This window comes from Podarcis raffonei, chromosome 4, assembly GCF_027172205.1.
Source record: "Podarcis raffonei isolate rPodRaf1 chromosome 4, rPodRaf1.pri, whole genome shotgun sequence".
Classification (NCBI taxonomy): domain Eukaryota; kingdom Metazoa; phylum Chordata; class Lepidosauria; order Squamata; family Lacertidae; genus Podarcis; species Podarcis raffonei.
The window spans coordinates 1,929,730-1,950,013 of NC_070605.1; the positions used below are offsets into that span (position 1 = coordinate 1,929,730).

The following is a 20,284-nucleotide window of genomic DNA, read 5'->3' on the forward strand; positions in this document are numbered from 1 at the left end:
TCTTGGTTGACCACAAACTTGACATGAGCCAACAGTGTGACGCGGCAGCTAAAAAAGCCAATGCAATTCTGGGCTGCATCAATAGGAGTATAGCATCTAGATCAAGGGAAGTAATAGTACCACTGTATTCTGCTCTGGTCAGACCTCACCTGGAGTACTGTGTCCAATTCTGGGCACCACAGTTCAAGAAGGACACTGACAAACTGGAACGTGTCCAGAGGAGGGCAACCAAAATGGTCAAAGGCCTGGAAACGATGCCTTATGAGGAACGGCTAAGGGAGCTGGGCATGTTTAGCCTGGAGAAGAGGAGGTTAAGGGGTGATATGATAGCCATGTTCAAATATATAAAAGGATGTCACATAGAGGAGGGAGAAAGGTTGTTTTCTGCTGCTCCAGAGAAGCGGACACGGAGCAATGGATCCAAACTACAAGAAAGAAGATTCCACCTAAACATTAGGAAGAACTTCCTGACAGTAAGAGCTGTTCGACAGTTGAATTTGCTGCCAAGGAGTGTGGTGGAGTCTCCTTCTTTGGAGGTCTTTAAGCAGAGGCTTGACAACCATATGTCAGGAGTGCTCTGATGGTGTTTCCTGCTTGGCAGGGGGTTGGACTCGATGGCCCTTGTGGTCTCTTCCAACTCTATGATTCTATGATTCTATGATTCTATGATTCTAATGTTTGAAACAAAAACAGCATTCTCGGCAAGACATTCATCTTGATAACTGCAATTCTACCCAACAAGGAAAGTCTCAAATTTGACCATATTTCTAGATCTTTCTTAACTTCTGACCAACATTTCTCATAATTGTCTTTAACTAAGTTCACATTCTTAGATGTCAAATTAATCCCTAGGTATTTCACCTTCTTTGCTACTGTCAAACCAGTTTCACTCTGAAACTTCTCCCTTTCAACAGCTGTTAAGTTTTTATCCAGTACTTTCGTTTTCTGTTTGTTCAGCTTAAAACCTGCTACTTGACCAAATATTTGTATTAATTCTAAGACTCTTTTCGTACTAGTGTCTGGCTCTTGCAAGGTTAAAACTAGATCATCTGCAAATGCTCTCAGTTTATACTGTTTAGCTCCGACCTGAATCCCTTTAACCAGCTGGTCCTCTCTAATCATGTTTAATAAGACCTCCAGGACCGATATAAAAAGTAGTGGGGATATTGGGCATCCCTGTCGTGTCCCTTTCTCAATAGCAAACTCTTCTGTAACCACATTATTTACAATCAATTTTGCTTTTTGTTCAGAATAAATTGCACTTATACCATTTTCAAAACCTTGGCCTACCCCCATCCCTTGGAGGTTCTTTTTCATAAAATTCCAAGAAATGTTGTCAAAGGCCTTCTCCGCATCCACAAAAATTAAAACTGCCTTAGTGTTAATATTAACTTCCAGTAACTCCATAATGTCTATTATGTTTCTCACATTGTCTGACAAATGTCTTCCTGGAAGAAAGCCCGCTTGGTCTTTATGAATCTCCCCCACCAAAACTCTTTTCAGTCTTTTTGCCAAAATGTCTGCAAAAATTTTGTAATCCACATTAAGTAATGATATAGGGCGGTAGTTCTTAACCTGGTTCTTTTCAGTCTCTGTCTTTGGTATAAGTGTGATATAAGCTTCTTTCCACGATTCAGGTGCCTTCTTCCCCTCTATAATTTCGTTGCAGATCTCCTTCAACGGTTGCATAAGCCATTCTTTCAAAGCTTTGTAGTATCTGGAGGTCAGTCCATCAGGTCCTGGAGATTTTCCCAATTGCATATTTTGAATGGCTCCCTCAATCTCTTGATCAGTTATCTTCTGGTTCAAAATCACTCTACTTTGTTCAGAAATTTTTTGTAATCCATATTTTTTAAGAAATTCTTCTATTTCTTTTTCATTCACCGGCCCTTGTGCATAAAGTCTCCTGAAATAGCTCTGAAAACAGTTTCTAATCTCATTTGGTTTGTAAATGTTCTTTCCCTCCACTTCTAGATTGGTAACCGTATTCTGTTTTTGTCTCTTCTTCAATTGCCATGCCAAAAATTTCCCACATTTATCTGCCGATTCAAATGTCTTTTGTCTCATTTGTTTTATTTTCCATTCTATCTCTTGGTTCATCAATTCCATATATTGTCTCTGATAAAACTTAATTTCTCTCAAAATTTCATGTGACTTTGGTTTAGATCTCAATCTTTTTTCTCCTTCTTTTATCTTTTCCAAGATCTTATCCTTTTGCTCATTCTGTCTCTTCCTTTTTATGGCATTCTGTTGTATTAAAAAACCTCGCATGACGGCTTTACTTGCGTCCCAAATTACTCTTTTTTCCACTTCTGTTCTCAGATTCATCTCAAAGTAATCCTTTATTGCTTTCTGGGCCTTTTTGTACACCTCTTCATCTCTAAACAGGGAGTCATTCATCCTCCATCTAAAGGAACCAGCTGTTGTTGGGTTCATCTCCATCTTTACGGCATTATGGTCGGAACAAGTCTTTGGGCAGATTTCCACTTTCTTAATCTTTGGTGCCATCCCACTAGATACCCATATTTGGTCAATTCTAGTCCAGGTCATTTTTGCCTCAGAGAAAAAAGTTCCCTCTCTCTCAAGAGGGTTCCTTGTTCTCCAAATGTCAATCAGGTTCATGTTATCAGTCATTTCAAAAAAGGTCTTAGGTAGTCTCCCATCCTTGGAGACCACCTGTCTTTGTGCTTTGTCCATATTTGTGGAGACCACTCCATTCATGTCTCCCATTAAAATTACATTATAGTCCAGATAGTCCATTAGTGTCTCATGCAATTTCTTAAAGAATTCTGACTTCCCTTCGTTCGGTGCATAAACTCCTATTACCAATAATTTTTCTCCTTGAACTTGAATTTCAATTGCCAAATATCTTCCTTGTTCATCTTTAAATTTTAGTTTAGGGGCCAGCCTTTCCTTTACATAAATTACCACTCCTCTTTTCTTCACTTTGTCAGATGAAATAAATTCTTGTCCTAATCTTTTATTAATAAGTAGTTTTCGATGTATTCTGGTCACGTGAGTTTCTTGTAAGCAAATCAAGTCCAATTGTTCTTTTTTCAAAATATGAAACACCTCCCTCCTTTTTCTAGGAAGGTTCAGTCCATTACAATTCCAGCTTAAAATTTGCAGGGACATCTTGTTATTTACTTAGATACTCCTCCAACTGCTCCAAGCAAACCTTCTTCTGTTAATGTTTTAGCTCCAAAAGATAAGTTTGAAATATCTGGTATTTTTGCTGGGTCTGTAGTATCCACCGTTTCCTTCCGAAGGTCCTCCTCGTTCCTTGCCAAAAATTGTTCTTTATCTGGCACTGTTTTTATCTTAATTTTCTTTCCTTTGTAATTGAAAGACAGGCCTTGCGGGAACTCCCATCTGAATGGTATATTGTTCTTTCTCAGTAAGGTGACCAAATCCTTGTAGTAGGTCCTCACTTCCAAGATATATTTAGGGATGTCTTTAAAAATCTGAACACGAAAATCTCCAATCTCAAGAGCTCTTTGAAAATGTAAATTTAGTATCTTGTCCCTCTCCTCCTGAGATCTCAGAGTTATTAGACAGTCTCTAGGGCTCTTTCTGTTTTGTTTCCTGCCCAGTCTGAAAGCAGTTATTATCTTAAATTCCTCTTCTTTCAAGCTGTCCTGCCAAAATTCCAGAAATTCTTTGGTAAGGTATTCTATCAGATTATCGTTTTCATTTTCTGGAATCAATCTTAATCTTAAATTCCTGTTTTTCCTCTGTAATTCCAGTAAAGACAGGGCAGCATCATGTTCTTCTAGCTTTTTACAGACTGGCACCAACTTTTCCTGTGTATTTTCTGCAGAAACTTTTGCTTCTTCTGCAGAGATTTTCGCTTCCTCTGCAATCTTTCTGGTTGCCTCACTTTCTTGGACTAATTTATTTATTGTCTCTGTATTTTTGTCTAATTTTGTTGACAGTTCAATCAGCTGTTTAGAGTTTTCAGTGCTCTGCTTTGTGAGCGCTTCCAGAGATTCATTTATTCTGACTAATGCATTGGCCACTGCCGCAGTATCCATGGGAGAAGTCATAACAGGTGCAACTGGATTTGTTACTGAGGCCCTTCTCTTTTGTTCAACTTTCCCTTTAGCTCTCGTTACTCTTGCTTCTATTGGGCCACTCATGTCCCAAGGTCATTCCCACGGGAATAGCTTTCAAATGGGAAATTCCAAAAGCCTGTTTCTCACAATAAAAATTGTAACAATTGTAGCAATTTTCCTGCGGCCTCTAGAGGGAGCCGCTCAAAGTTCCAAGTGCCAAGAACAAAGAGTTCCCTTCAAAAGTAACAAAAATAACAGGCTATTCCAATATTTTCCAAATGTTGTCAAATGTATCTTTCCAGAGTACCCAATTTGTATCCAATAAGGTATTTACTTGTTGCAAGGATGTATAAGACCAACTTTGTTACCAGTCTCTAAGTGACAGCTCTCCGTCCCGGTGACTCACTTTCCAGGCAGTCCTCCCCAAGGGTTCAAAACGGCAGAAATTTCCCCTTCTATGCTTCTTCCGTGCAGGTATAACAGTCCACAATTCCCCCCCCCTGCCCCTGCCTGCTACGGGGGGGAATTACGGTCCAATGTCTGAGTCCGTTAAATTTAAAGCTGCTTCCTGTCAAATTGCAGCTTCCTATTTCGTTGCTTTGTTTACATGCAGTCCGAGGAAGGCAGACTTCCTTATTTTTTGCCTTCTCCGTTTTCAGCCAATTTCTAATTGTTTCCTTTTAAATTTGTTGTTCAGTCTTACTCACGGTAATCCAATTTAAAGTCCAAATGTCAGGAAGGAATCGGCGCTCTCCGTTAATGGCGACGCGGCTTCGCTCCACGGGCTGGGTAGCGACTCTCAGCTCCGCGCTCACCCGATGCCGCTCCGGAGCCTTTAAAAAGGCTCCTTTGCGGTAAAGGGGGGCGCTTAAGGTGCCCACCGAGTCTCCGTGTTCACAGGCTTTTGCGCCTGTGATTTTAGGGGTCCCCGCTTCGCCGTAGCGGTCAGACCCGAACTCGTGGAGCAGTCTCCCTGAGCGGAGCTCAGCGGGAGACCGCCATTAATCGCTGGCGCCGACCGGAAGTCTATTTCAACATCTTTTTCAATTCATTATATATCATTTCCCAGAAGCCTCTCACCTTTTTACACTCCCACCACATATGATAGAATGTCCCTTCTTTTTCTTTACATTTCCAACACTTATTACATGTTTTGTACATTTTAGCTAGTTTTACTGCTAGCCGTTCCTCAAAAGGCATCGTTTCCAGGCCTTTAGCTAGCCGTTCCTTATAAGGCATCGTTTCCAGGCCTTTGACCATTTTGGTTGCCCTCCTCTGGACACGTTCCAGTTTGTCAGTGTCCTTCTTGAACTGTGGTGCCCAGAACTGGACACAGTACTCCAGGTGAGGTCTGACCAGAGCAGAATATAGTGGCACTATTACTTCCCTTGATCTAGATGCTATACTCCTATTCATGCAGCCCAGAATTGCATTGGCTTTTTTAGCTGCCGCGTCACACTGTTGGCTCATGTCAAGTTTGTGGTCAACCAAGACTCCTAGATCCTTTTCACATGTACTGCTCTCAAGCCAGGTGTCACCCGTCTTGTATTTGTGCCTCTCATTTTTTTTGCCCAAGTGCAATACTTTACATTTCTCCCTGTTAAAATTCATCTTGTTTGTTTTGGCCCAGTTCTCTAATCTGTCAAGGTCGTTTTGAAGTGTGATCCTGTCCTCTGGGGTGTTAGCCACCCCTCCCAGTTTGGTGTCATCTGCAAATTTGATCAGGATGCCCTTGAGTCCATCATCCAAGTCGTTGATAAAGATGTTGAATAAGACCGGGCCCAAGACAGAACCCTGTGGCACCCCACTAGTCACTCTTCTCCAGGATGAAGAGGAACCATTGATGAGCACCCTTTGGGTTCGGTCAGTCAGCCAGTTACAAATCCACTGAGTGGTAGCATAGTCAAGACCGCATTTTACCAGCTTCTTTACAAGAATATCATGGGGCACCTTGTCAAATGCCTTGCTGAAATCAAGGTAGGCTACATCCACTGCGTTCCCTTCATCTACCAGGCTTGTAAGGCAGATGTTAGGCAGATGCTAGCCTCCACTCTCATCAATTTGCGGGTTTTTCCGCTGAACTCCCGATGGAGTTTATGTGTAGTTTGTTGGCTCCTGAGGCCTGTACCACCATTCCTAGATACTTATAGTTTGCGACTTCTTCTAATTTATGGCCTTGGAGTTCCCAGCTTTTAAGCTTTGGCTTTTCCCCAAAATCAAGTATCTTGGTCTTTTGATAGTTGATTTTGAGACATTCAAATTCACTGTTTGCTGCGAGCTTTCTTAGTGCTCTTTTGAGTCCAATGGGGGATCTAGATAAAATTACTGCATCGTAGGCATATAGCAGGACCGAAATATGCCGATTTGCGAGCTTCGGAGGGTGGAGTTCTGAGTCATGGAGTGCAGATACTAAATTATTTAGATAGAAATTGAATAGTAGAGGGGCCAATAGGCACCCTTTGGTGGATGTGCCCAAGGATTAAGGTCTTCTGGGAAATGATCTATAATGAAATTAAGAAGGTTCTTAAGTGTACCTTCCATAAGAAACCAGAGGCCTTGCTCCTGGGCATGGTAGGCCAATTGGTGTCAAGGAAAGATAGGACGTTCTTTATGTATGCTACAACAGCAGCAAGAGTCCTTTTAGCAAAGTATTGGAAGACACAAGAACTACCCACGCTGGAAGAGTGGCATACGAAGGTGATAGACTATATGGGACTGGCTGAGATGACTGGCAGAATCCGCGACCAAGGAAAAGAGACGGTGGAAGAAGATTGGAAGAAATTTAAAGTTTATCTTAAGAACTGTTGTAAAATTAATGAGTGCTAAAATGTCATGGGTAATGTAAAACAGAATTGCAGCGATAAATGATTGGGTAAGAGAAAAAGGATTAAAGAAAGTGAATCATAAGTAATTGAAATTAGGGGTTGCTGAAAAAGTTTAAAACAGGGATGAGGAAAGGGAAGTATGGGGAAGTTGAAATAAGGCTTAAGAAAAAGAGGTTACGAAATTATACGTGTTTATATGTTTGTTTGTCTATGTATTGTTAGTTGTAATGTGTTTTAATTTATGTTGGAAAATCAATAAAAATTTATTAAAAAAAAAAAGCAAGACCGAAATATGCCGATTTGCGAGCTTCGGAGGGTGGAGTTCTGAGTCATGGAGTGCAGATACTAAATTATTTAGATAGAAATTGAATAGTAGAGGGGCCAATAGGCACCCTTGCCTGACTCCTTTAGAGGTTTTAATAGGGTCCGTTAGGTGTCCTAGGCGGCTACACCTGACTCTAAGAGCCGTGTTTGCGTGCAGTGCCTGAATGAAGAGCAGAAGCTCTTAATTCTATGTAGGTCCCCTGTAGTCTGTCCCAGAGTCTGGTTCTGGAGACTGTATCAAAGGCTGCTTTTAGATCAACAAAGGCAGTGTATAGTGAGGCCGGCCTTTAGGAGAGCCATGTCACCTGGGCGCAGGATTCCAACCCATGGCTTCAAGCTACAAGAAAGGAGATTCAGATTCAACACACGTAGTCATTTTTCACTAGGAACCAATGACTCCCTTGTCAATCAGTTCTGATTTCATGCATTGACTGGAAGGAAGGAGCAACCAGGCTGATTCGCCTCGCATTAATCTCTTCGCTTGCCTCCACATTTCCACAATCTCCCTTCTAGAGGCCTACATCTCCTCCTCCTCCTCCTCCTCCTCCTCCTCCTCCTCCTCCTTGTTAGAAAGATAGCTCAGAGTCTGGGCTGTGGTGCAATCCTACCCTGGTTCCCAGCAAGACTCACCCATGCTTGCTCAGGGAAACTTTTTCTTCTCCTGATACTGTACAACTTTTGTAACAGAACAATGTATTTGCTTTGCAGGATTTGCTAGAGCTTCTCATTCAGACAGACAGAACTTGGCAGAAGACCAAAGGGTTCCTTCCCATCTCTCAGAGGCTTCCTGAGAGCACAGATGGATGAGAGAGACACAGCTGGCCCTAGAGCAGGAAGAGGCCATGCCATCCAAACTGGGAGCAGTGGGGGATTCTTGGAAAACTCTGTGCAGAAGATCCTGGGTGAGGAGGATACCCACTGCTCAGAGGTGCAGAGCCAGCAGTTGATGCAGTTCTGCTGCCAGGAGGCCAAAGGACCCCGAGAGGTTTGCAGCCAACTCTACCACCTTGATCATCAGTGGCTGAAGCCAGAAAGGCACACAAAAGCTGAGATGCTGGACCTGGTGATCTTGGAGCAGTTCCTGGCTGTCCTTCCACCAGAGATGCAGAGCTGGGTGAGGGACTGTGGAGCAGAGACCAGTTCCCAGGCCATGGCCCTGGCCGAAGGTTTCCTCCTGAGTCAGGCAGAGGAGAGAAAGGAGGCAGAGAGAAAGCAGGTGAGAGAGACTTTCCTCTGGATACTCCCAAGGGGCTCCAAACAGGACAGAAAACATCCAGAAAAGGTCTGCTGATGGCCCATCCGTTTTCGGGGAATGAAATCTAACACCCTTAAAGTATCTGTCTTTGCGTTCTCTTTCTAATATTTCTCACCTTTCATTTACTGTTTTGAATTCTTGTTCTTTCAGAAAAGGGATCATTTTGCAGAAATGGACCTGGATTCCTGTGAGGCAGAGAGGCCTCCGTTGGACACCAGAGAGAGGCCACTGGGTAAGGAGGAAGGTGGCTTTTCTCCATTTGGTCTTGTTCTGTTGGTTTTCCAACTCATCTGAGGGTTCTTTTCTTCTTGTTTTTTTTTTTTTTTTGAGAGGTGGGGGTTGGGAACAAGGGTTCAGAGGAGGGGAGATGTATTTCTGCACACCTAACATGAAATGGGCACAAACCTTCAACTGCACTCAGCAGGTAAGGCTTTCTCAAAGCCCATCTGTAGTTAGAGATGTCCTGTTTCCTCTGTGAGAGAAGCAGGCACTCCTAGCATCCTGATTACCTTTTTTCTCTTTTGCAGGTGAAAGAATGATGCCGGCAAGACCTCCTGATCCGCCTTTTCATGGGGGCAGAAGGGAAGCAGCGGCTGTGGAACCAGATCAGGTCAGGGGAAGCTGCCTTGTGGGGACAGAGGCCGAGGGATGGAGCAATGTCATGGACTGGTTGGGCACAGAGGAATGGTGGGAGGAAGCAGCCAGGGAACCAGGAAGGGAAGATTGCTCTGAGCCCAAGGAGTGGAGGTGGAGGAAGGATTGGCGGTCAGAGGGAGAAGCTTGGGAAGAGGAGGTGTCAGAAGCTGAAGGGGAAACAGCGCTTAGTGAGCTGGGAGACTCTGAGGCAGAATGCAGTGCAGAATCAGAGGCAGAAGAAGAAGGAGGCGAGTGGGAGAGGAAGGTTGAGAGGCAGAGGTGAGTCAGGAGAAGGAGGAGCCACGGGGGCTCCCTCTCCTTCTGCCAGAATCCACCCTCCCTGCTTGTCTCTCAGAGCCAAGAGAGGTCTAACATGGAGGAGTAAAGGCAGGCTGTACACTGGCACACTGTTCAATTGCTTGCCAGAAACCCCAGAGAGGAGGGGACTTGGAAAGCTGTGGGGAGTTGGGGGACTTCACTCTCAGCAACTGCTTTTGTGGACGAAGAGGCTCAGGGAATGAGCTGCTGTTCTCATGAAGCCCGAAACTCAGCCAAGTATGTGAACATTGTGCTCTTGCTGATAAAGAGTAAACTCCAGCTGTGAACTATGGGATTTCCTGCCCAGATAACTCTGTGACACCAGCCTTCTGAATGTTGACAGTAGGATTCATCTGTAGTTGCAGTTTTCATGGAATCCTAGAGTTGAAAGGGACCCCAAGGGTCATCAAGTCCCACCCCCTGCATTGCAGGAGTCTCAGCTAGATCCTCCAAGACAGATGGCCATCCAAACTAGGCTTCTTGTATTTCTATATTCATCAATGAATGCTAAAATAGGCTTCTAAGCAGCGGACAGACGATAACAAATAATTTCCAGGATTCACCTAGCCAGCCCTATCTGCTGCAAAATGGGGCCTGCCCCCCACTCCTCCCCCTCTCCATGCCCCCATGAACCCCTTGAATTTCACTCTAGGGCATTGGAAGGGAACCTCCCCAGAACAACTCAGGAGGAGAGGAGAAAGTGGATCCTTTCATCGGGGAAACTGGAATGCTTGCGTAGGCAGAAAAACGTAAACATAAGCTGGAGTACCACCTATTTGCAAAAAGACGTATACCCACACTTAAAATGCAGAATAAAAGAATTCAATTAAAGCGTTAAAATAGGTACCCATAATTAAAATGTGCAGCAAAGCAATCCTATTGATATAACACAGCAATTAACAGGAAGGAAATAACAGAGCATTGTGTAGCAGATCATATTTCTGCTGTCTCAGAGGAGGACATTTCCCTTTTTCTTTTAGGGTCCAGTGTGCTTTGAAGATGTCGCTGTTCGTTTCACGGACGAGGAGTGGGAGTTGCTGGATCCTGACCAGAGAGCTCTGCATAAGGACGTCATGGAGGAGAATCGGGGGATCGTGGCCTCTCTTGGTAAGCCTCCGTGTGGGATCGTCCTATCTGCCAGGAAATTCAAAAAATACCTCTATGTGACAAATCTCATATACTTTCACAGCGCCCCCTACAACACCTTGGAACCTAACACCCCCACAAGAAATAGTAGATTACAGTTTTTTCTGTGAACAATCTTCCTCCAGTTCTGCCTCCTTCTACCACAGTTGGGCTGATCTGAACTGCCCAGGCATCTTAAATGTCAGCTTCAGAGTTGTTAAGAAAGATAAGTAGCTTCTGTCAGGTTTTCTGTTTTTGTTTTTGCTGCTGTCAGTCTTGGGTTGACCAAAGAGACGACTGACACTTGGAGATGGAGGGGATGCCATGACTCGGCCAAACAACATCTGCCCCAGAGAAGAGCCAGGCTGATTGAATCTCAGGTAGTACTAGCAGTGATAATAATAGTAATAATAATAATTTTTATGTATACACTGACCATCTGGTTGGGTTGCCCCAGCCAATCTGGGAAGCTTCCAACACATATACAGTGGTACCTCTGGTTGCGAATGGGATCCGTTCCGGAGGTCTGACCAGATCCCGAGGTTTACACAACCTGAGGATCACTGTTCTGTGCATGCGCATGGATTTGTCGCTTTCATAAGCTGATGTTTATATAACCCGAGGGTTACGTAACCCGAGGTGCTACTGTATAAACATGAAACAGTAATAATAACAACAATCTAATCCAATGAAAAAAGTACAAAAATTTTACAAAAACTACAAAATTTATAAAATGAGTAACTTACTTCAAACAAAGCAACATTCAACCAACGTTTAGAATCCAATAATAAATACATTGGTTTATTGCAAATAACAAAGGTAATGAAGACTGCCTTCTCTACAACAAATTTAATGAGCATTATTCCCTAACTGGGGGCTCCATTTGTTCCTGAGGCTCTAATCCCTTTTTCTCTCCATTGCAGATTGTGATGAATTGGAAATCAAGAACAAAGGAGACAACAACACAATCTGCAGAGTGGAGAAGGCACGTAAAAATTTGGAGTGTGGAAAGAGCTGCAGTCAGAGCTCCCATTCCAGTTCCCATCAACAAAATCTCATTGGAAAGAAACCCTATCAGTGCATTGAATGTGGAAAGAGATTCAGTACGAGCTACTCTCTAACATCCCATCAAAGAATTCATACAGGGGAGAAACCCTATCACTGCGTGGAATGTGGAAAGAGCTTCAGTAGCAGCTCCAATCTCACTTCCCATCAAAGAGTTCATACAGGGGAGAGACCCTATCAGTGCGTGGAATGTGGAAAGAGCTTCAGTCAGAGCTCCAGTCTCACTTTCCATCAAAAAACTCATACAGGGGAGAAACCCTATCAATGTGTGGAATGTGGAAAGAGCTTCAGATCGAACTCTGAGCTCACTTCCCATCAAAGAATTCATACAGGGGAGAAACCCTATCACTGCGTGGAATGTGGAAAGAGCTTCAGTAGCAGCTCCAATCTCACTTCCCATCAAAGAGTTCATACAGGGGAGAGACCCTATCAGTGCGTGGAATGTGGAAAGAGCTTCAGTCAGAGCTCCAGTCTCACTTTCCATCAAAAAACTCATACAGGGGAGAAACCCTATCAATGTGTGGAATGTGGAAAGAGCTTCAGATCGAACTCTGAGCTCACTTCCCATCAAAGAATTCATACAGGGGAGAAACCCTATCAGTGTGTGGAATGTGGAAAGAGCTTCAGTCAGAGCTCCAGTCTCACTTCCCATAAAAAAATTCATACAGGGGAGAGACCCTATCAGTGCGTGGAATGTGGAAAGAGGTTCAGTCACAGCCACAGTCTCACTTCCCATCAAAGAATTCATACAGGGGAGAAACCCTATCAGTGTGTGGAATGTGGAAAGAGCTTCAATCACAGCTACAGTCTCACTTTCCATCAAAGAACTCATACAGGGGAGAAACCCTATCAATGTGTGGAATGTGGAAAGAGCTTCAGATCGAACTCTGAGCTCACTTCCCATCAAAGAATTCATATAGGGGAGAAACCCTATCAGTGTGTGGAATGTGAAAAGAGCTTCAGTATGAGCTCCGATCTCTTTAGGCATCAGAGAATTCATACAGGGGAGAGACCCTATCAGTGCGTGGAATGTGGAAAGAGGTTCAGTCACAGCCACAGTCTCACTTCCCATCAAAGAATTCATACAGGGGAGAAACCCTATCAGTGTATGGAATGTGGAAAGAGCTTCAATCACAGCCACAGTCTCACTTCCCATCAAAGAATTCATACAGGGGAGAAACCCTATCAATGTGTGGAATGTGGAAAGAGCTTCAGATCGAACTCTGAGCTCACTTCCCATCAAAGAATTCATACAGGGGAGAAACCCTATCAGTGTGTGGAATGTGGAAAGAGCTTCAGTACGAACTCCGAGCTCACTTCCCATCAAAGAATTCATACAGGGGAGAAACCCTTTCAGTGTGTGGAATGTGGAAAGAGCTTCAGTCAGAGCTCCAATCTCACTTCCCATCAAAGAATTCATACAGGGGAGAAACCCTATCAGTGTGTGGAATGTGGAAAGAGCTTCAGTATGAGCTCCAATCTCACTTCCCATCAACGAATTCATACAGGGGAGAAACCCTATCAGTGTGCGGAATGTGGAAAGAGCTTCAATCAAAAGTCCAGTCTCACTAAGCATCACAGAATTCATACAGGGGAGAATCACGGAATTGTAGAATTTTTGAGCTTAAAGTGATCCCTGGTGCAATCTATTTCACCCCTTGTCATGCTGGCATAGCAAGTAAAGCATCCATGACAGATGACCATCCAACTTCATTTCAAAACCTCAAAGAATGGAAATTCCAGCACTCCCAAGGGAGTCCAATCCACTAACAGCTCTTGCTGTGAAAAAGTTCTTCCGCATCTTTAGTCAGTCTTTTTTTAAAAAAAAAAAACTTGAAGGCATTGGTTTGTGTCCTACCCTGTGGAGCAGGCGTCTGATTGGGAAGACCCAGTTCTCCGAGTGCATGTTCTGGAAGTTGGGCAATAGGGGCAGTACAGGATTCCTTTTGGTGTACCGACCTCTGCACCGCACCAAGGATTCCCTGCCTGAGCTGCTCCATGTCGTGGCGGATGTTCTCCTGGAGACACCTAGTTTGCTTTTCCTAGGGGATTTTAACATCCATGCTGACACGACCTTACAAGGGGCCGCTTGGGACTTCGTGGAAAGCATGGCCTCCATGGGGCTTTCCCTGAATATGTTTGGCCCAACGCATAGCCGCGGACATGCCTTAGACCTGGTGTTCACCTCTATGGATGTTGGTGATCTGACACTAAGTCGCTCCGATTCGAGAAGACGTAGGCTCCACCGTGGGAGCAGGGCAGGAGAGTGCTAGAGTCCTGTCTAGTCAAGTTGTGTTGGATCAATTCCAATCTGTTACCCCCGAGGATGTGGACAGGCTGCTTGGACGAGAGAAACCAACCACTTGTCTCCTTGATCCTTGTCCATCCTGGCTTATAAAAGCTGGCCAAGAAGGGCTGGGCGATGGGCTTCGTGGGGTGGTGAAAGCTTCCCTCTGTGAGGGAGCCTTCCTGGACCCATCTTTAGATGTGGCCACAATGGCCAACTATCGCCCAGTCTCAAATCCTCCATTCTTGGGCAAGGTGATTGAGCGAGTGGTTGCTGAACAACTCCAGGCACGCCTGGAGGAAGCGGACCATTTGGATCCCTTCCAGACGGGATTCAGGCCTCAACATGGGACTTGAAACTGCCTTGGTCGCGCTGGTTGATGATCTCTGGCGGGCTAAGGACAAAGGTGAGAGCTGTTTCCTAGTTCTGCTGGATCTCTCAGCGGCGTTTGATACCATCGACCATAACATCCTTCTGGACCGTCTTGAGGGGCTGGAAGCTGGGGGCACTGTCATACAGTGGTTCCGCTCCTTCCCCCTGTGCTGTGTTCAGAAAGTGGTGGTGGGGGATGAGTGTTCAGAACCCTGGGCTCTCACTTGTGGGGTGCCTCAGGGATCCATCCTCTCCCCCATGCTTTTCAACATCTACATGCAGCTGCTGGGAGAGATCATCAGGGGGTTTGGACTTGGTGTTCATCAGTATGCGGATGATACCCAGCTCTACCTCTCTTTCAAATCAGAACCAGTGAAGGCGGTGAAGGTCCTGTGTGAGTGTTTGGAGGTGATTGGAGGATGGATGGCAGCTAACAGATTGAGGTTGAATCCTGACAAGACAGAAGTACCGTTTTGGGGGACAGGAGGGGGCAGGTATGGAGGACTCCCTGGTCCTGAATGGGGTAACTGTGCCCCTGAAGGACCAGGTTTGCAGCCTGAGAGTCATTTTAGACTCATAGGTGTCCATGGAGGCACAGGTCAAATCTGTGTCCAGGGCAGCTGTTTCCCAGCTCCATCTGGTACACAGGCTGAGACCCTATCTGCCTGCGGACTGCCTCGCCAGATTGGTGCATGCTCTGCTTATCTCCCGCTTGGACTACAGCAATGCGCTCTACAATGGGCTACCATTGAAGTTCTACCGAGACACTGAGGTCCAGCACCGAGGGCCTTCTGGAGGTTACCTCACTGCGAGAAGCTAAGTTACTGGAAACCAGCCAGAGGGCCTTCTCGGTAGTGGCGCCCTTCCTGTGGAACGCCCTCCCACCAGATGTCAAAGAGAACAACAACTACCAGACTTTTAGAAGACATCTGAAGGCAGCTCTGCTTAGGGAAGCTTTTAATGTTTGATGTATTAGTATTTTAATATTTTATTTGAAGCCGCCCAGAGCGGCTGGGGAATCCCAGCCAGATGGGCGGGGTATAAATAATAAATAATAAGAATAATAATAATAATTATCATTTTATTTTCTTACTCCTGTAGTAACCTATGTTATCCATCATTTGAGAACCACGATATTGTTCTCCCTTTGCTCTTCTTTCATTTTTATCACAGTCTTTGAACTCTAATACTTTGAAGGAGCGAGGTTTTAATTTCATGAAGTGAGGCAGCTCATCCTCTATTAACAGTCGTAGCTGAGATAGGAAGTTGAGGGTCTGGAGAGAGTGTTCAGATGGGACTTAATCTGGAAGGAGAAGTTGTGGGAAGACTCTTCTTCTGGGGTCTCCTTCCATTCGGGAGGGGAGAGATTTTCTAGGAAAAGGAGATTTCTGAGTCAGTAAAAAGGACTCAGATGATCCCCTGGGTCTGGCATACAAAGGAAAATACCTCGGGAGAGGGACTGCTAAGAGAGAGGGGAACCGAGGAAAAGTGGCCCCTCGCTCACGGACCAAAGTATGAAGCCATGAAGGAAGCTGGGCTGTCCTGTCATAACTAAGGAAGGGAATGAGAGAGAAGCAGCAGAAACAGAGTTAAGCCTTTTAGCATTTATTCTGGATACCTGAAGTGTAACAACTGATTATGAGAGGAGGGAGTGTAAGAGAAGCTGTGCCTGTACAGTGGTACCTCGGGTTAAGTACCTAATTTGTTCTGGAGGTCTGTTCTTAACCTGAAACTGTTCTTAACCTGAAGCACCACTTTAGCGAATGGGGCCGCTGGAGCACAATTTCTGTTCTCATCCTGAAGCAAAGTTCTTAACCCGAGGTACCATTTCTGGGTTAGCGGAGTCTGTAGCCTGAAGCGTATGTAACCTGAAGCGTTTGTAACCCAAGGTACCATTGTAGTACCTTGTTTAATCCTGTGACATTTAGCTGAAGTAATAAGTTAACGTCTTCCTGGCAGAGGCCTTCCAGAATCTGATTCAGAGCCAAATTTGGAGACATATGTCACACAGACAATTTCAGAATGGATGGGAGAAAGCAAAGATTGGTTGGGAGCTGTTTCAGAATTAGATCGCGTGAAAATTGAGGACGGAGGCAGCCAGGAGATGTTTTATTAACACTAGTGTCAGGGAACTGACATCGGAGCCCAGAGTGGAGGTAGGGCTCTCCGATGATGCAGGAGAAGGGAACAGCAGGGAGAGAGAGAACACTTCCATTGGGGAAGGAAATCAGCGTGACACCAGGAAAGAAGGGGAGGAGGGAAGGTCTTCGGAGAGAGGGCTCCAAGACCCTTCCACAGGGTCCAGCGGGGAGAGCCCAGGACCTCCGCTGGCCACGCCCACCCTGCGCAGGAGACTTCCGCGCAGGGAGGGTAGGAGGAGACTTGGCGTCAAACAGCTTTTATGTTGGAAGAAGTTTAGGGAACGCCCACTGACCGATACTGCCAGTGACTGAGACAGTCGCCTCGTAAGGGCTGTCAAATCAGGGAAAGGTCTAGCTACCCCAACAACTGGGAGCAGTTTGGAATTTACGCACAAGCAACCCCAATTCCCATTACAACTAGTAACAAAAAGAGTGAAGGACGCAATCCTTCAGAACAGTTTTTGAAAAAAATCGTGGTTGCCAGACAGAAAGTGGATACCTTTAGAGAGATTCCACTGAAATTGAGACTTAGAAGAATCAAATATAGATATTTAACAATAGCACTCAGGAGAGCTGACATTAGATATAAATGGGAATTCCCAGAGGGCATTTCCTTTACATACACGAAAAGGAGATACAGGCTAACATCAGAATTTCAGAGAATCCTTTGACAAATACAGGAGAGGCTTGGATTCCAACTGCTGAAAGGCACATACGGTATTCTGTTAGATTGGGAGACGAAAGACGAAGAGGTGAAATCAGTTATGATTAAATGGGCACAAGATATAGGTCATAATATTATTGTGGAAGATTGGGAAAGGTTATGGAAAACCAATTTAAAAATCACAGAGTGTTCCTTGCTGAAAGAAAATTATATGAAGATGATGTATAGATGCTATATGACACCAATGCAGTTAGGAAGAATGAAGAAAACCAGCTCAAATATGTTTTGGAAGTGTAAAGAAAGAGACGGGACTTTTTACCATATGTGGTAGGATTGTAATGAAATCAAAAAGTTTTGGGAAATGATATATAATGAGTTGAAGAAAATGTTCCAATTAACATTTGTTTAAAAACCTGAAGCATTCTTGTTAGGGATTGTAGGAAAAGACCCGCCAAGGAAACTGAAAAATATCTTTATGTAAGCGACAACGACAGCAAGAGTCTTAACAGCACAAGGATGGAAGAATGAGGAAATCCCAACTAAAGAACTATGGCAAGAGAAATTGATGGAAATCACAGAATTGCCAAAATTGACACACAAACTATGTGACAAGGATAATTGTGGTTTTAAAGATGAATGGGAACCCTTTACAAAGTACTTACAGAAGCAACAAAATGAACTGGACTCCTTGGCAGGTTTTGAATAAACATTTACAAACTTTTTATTAATAACATTTAGATAGATAAATTAAGGATCTGTACAGTTTTGTAACATGCAGAAAATAACATATGTTGATAAACCAGAGAGAGGAGCTGGGGGAAGTCGGGGGGGGCGTCAAGTTTTTTGGAGAGGGGGAAAATAAGGGGGGGTTAAGGATGATATGTTTTTGGATAAAATGTTATGTTGAAATTACTAATAAAAATATTTTTAAAAAACATTTTAAAGGGGGGGTGTTTACAATCAAGCAATGTATACATTTTATGAAAATTACAATACATCATAACATCATATAACATAAGAAATAGTTATAAAATTTTTCATAAAATAGTGCACTGTCTTTCAGTTTGTGTCTTCCTGGAGTTCCACACCTCTGCTGGGTGGAGAGGAAATGGTCTCTTCGCCTTCATCTCAGCTCCACAGCAGTTCTCTCAAAAAGACTTGGCACTCCAGAAGGCGGAACTCAGAGCCCTTTATAACATAAAAACAGAATCAAACAAGGAACTTATGGTGCTGGGGAAATAGTAGTAGCAGTAGTAGTATTTATTCAATTTATATACCCCCCTTTATCAGAATATCCCAGGGCGGTGTACAACATTATAAGCACAATACAGAACAACAATGATAAAAACATAATAAAAAGCATCCTGGGAGACAGCCTACTAATGCAGCACTCCTTTTAAAACTTGAGGGAGAGTCACTGCTCACCTGCTTTTAAGGCCACTATGGGGCTGTGGTGATTCATCCAAGGGAGGCTCCTCTGCTGGCCCTCCGAAAATTCTGACATAGTCCACTCTTTCTCCTGTCACCCACAGCCATAGAATATGAATTGAGTTGTCCTCCCAAACTCTGCCTACCCTCCAACATGTTGCTGAGGGAATTTGGGACCTGCGACTTTTGGGGCCATGCTCCTGAATGAGTCAGGTAAATCACGCGAGAGCAAGGACCCCCCAAAATGGGCGTCTTTTGGGGCCACACATTAACGGGAGCCCAAACAGGATATCCTGGGAGCCAATCAGAAGCCAGGGTGGCTTCTATAATTGCAGGACGTCCCACTCAAAGCAGGACAGTTGACAGGTATGTGAAGACCGCCAAAGATGGAGAGTCCACAACCCATAGTGCAGGCATCCCCAAACTCGGCCCTCCAGATGTTTTGGGACTACAACTCCCATCATCCCTAGATAACAGGACCAGTGGTCAGGAATGATGGGAATTGTAGTCGCAAAACATCTGGAGGGCCGAGTTTGGGGATGCCTGCCATAGTCAATACGGCTGCCTTTCCCACTGGCTGAGATGCTTCTGTCCATTTCATCTGCTTAGCCAATCCAGATCCAGCAGTCCTGTGTGGCACCTTGAAGGCTCTCCTATTGAAATATACTCGGAGTTGAGTGTGGATTTCATGCTCTTTATTCAGCGCATAGTAGTGAGGAGGAATGGAAGTTCCCCCGGAATGTCTGCTTTATATACATTATTTACACAATGGGCCCCACATGATTGGCTAATTCCAGGATTCACCTGCAGGCAAAATCACTTTTGTGACTTTTGTAATTTGTCCCCACAAAACACTTCATCACAGTTTCTTCCTATCTGGTCAAAGGGCCTCTGCTGCATGTTACCAAATGTAAGAATTCACTGATAAATGTATCTATGTACTGGCTCACTGGGAAAAATTCAGAAATTCATATAGACATGTGAGCTCAGCTACTCAGCAGCCCCTCTGCCTGAGGGATAATCCCTGGCATCCTGATACCTGAGTGCCAGACAGGTAGCCATTCCAGAAATAACAAACCCAGACGAAGGCAAAAGGGTCAGGTTACATTCCATGGGTGTTTGATGGAAGGCAAGGGGAACCATGGGGCAGGGTCCAGGATGCTCAGATTACTTCCACCAGACCTCCCCTTTCATGATGTATGAGTGATGTAGTTTGGGGGGTTGCAACATGGGGATTAGCAGCTGATAAAGTTTGGAAGCTCTGCTGTTTGGGGCTTCCATCTTGTTCCACCTGGTTGCAGGTGGGAGTCCTGTCTCGACAGTCTTCAAGAAAGACCAAGCCTACTGGCTGCTCTTTTGCTCTGGTATTCCTGGCTGGTGTCCTTGTTTTTTGTCCAAGGGAGCCCTCAGATTTCTCCATTAACAAAACGTGCCCAAAGCCTTCAAAATGTGCACTTTCCTGCATTTTGCAGTTCAGCAATGTATAGTCCCAGGAGAGGCAGGAACAGCGTGTCTTCCTGTTCCCCCCTCAGCTGAGATCTGGCTGGATGGAGACCTGAGAGCCACCTCTCAATATCTGGAGGGCTGACCCATGGAAGAGGGAGCCAGCTTGTTTTCTCCTGCCCTAGAGGGGAGCACCCAGAATAAGGGACCCAGAGGACCAGAAAGCAGTTTCTTCTGACGAGAAGAGCAGCAGAATCCCTTGGGAGATGGCGGACTCTCCTTCCTTGGAGGTTTTTAAGCAGAGGGTGGATGCTTTGGCTGAGATTCCTGCCTTGCAGGGGGGCTG

The 20,284-nt window shown here is 44.7% G+C and overlaps 1 protein-coding gene across 35 annotated transcripts in view; it reads left to right on the forward strand.

Moving 5' to 3' along the window:
- Window positions 1-20,284, forward strand: part of LOC128412017 (zinc finger protein 420-like) — a 983,187-nt gene that overhangs the window by 934,422 nt on the left and 28,481 nt on the right. For 20 of the 35 annotated variants that reach the window (XM_053384761.1, XM_053384748.1, XM_053384746.1 and 17 more), the window contains one exon: window positions 11,492-16,385. The exons of 2 other annotated variants lie outside the window; for them this stretch is intronic. In XM_053384761.1, coding sequence (XP_053240736.1) covers window positions 11,492-13,236 — 1,745 coding nt within the window. In that variant the 3' untranslated portion in view covers window positions 13,237-16,385. Of the gene's footprint in view, window positions 1-7,399; window positions 8,421-8,609; window positions 8,692-8,986; window positions 9,070-10,393; window positions 10,521-11,461; window positions 16,386-20,284 lie in introns of those variants that run through there. 13 more of the 35 variants (XM_053384751.1, XM_053384754.1, XM_053384752.1 and 10 more) reach the window with 7 other exon arrangements.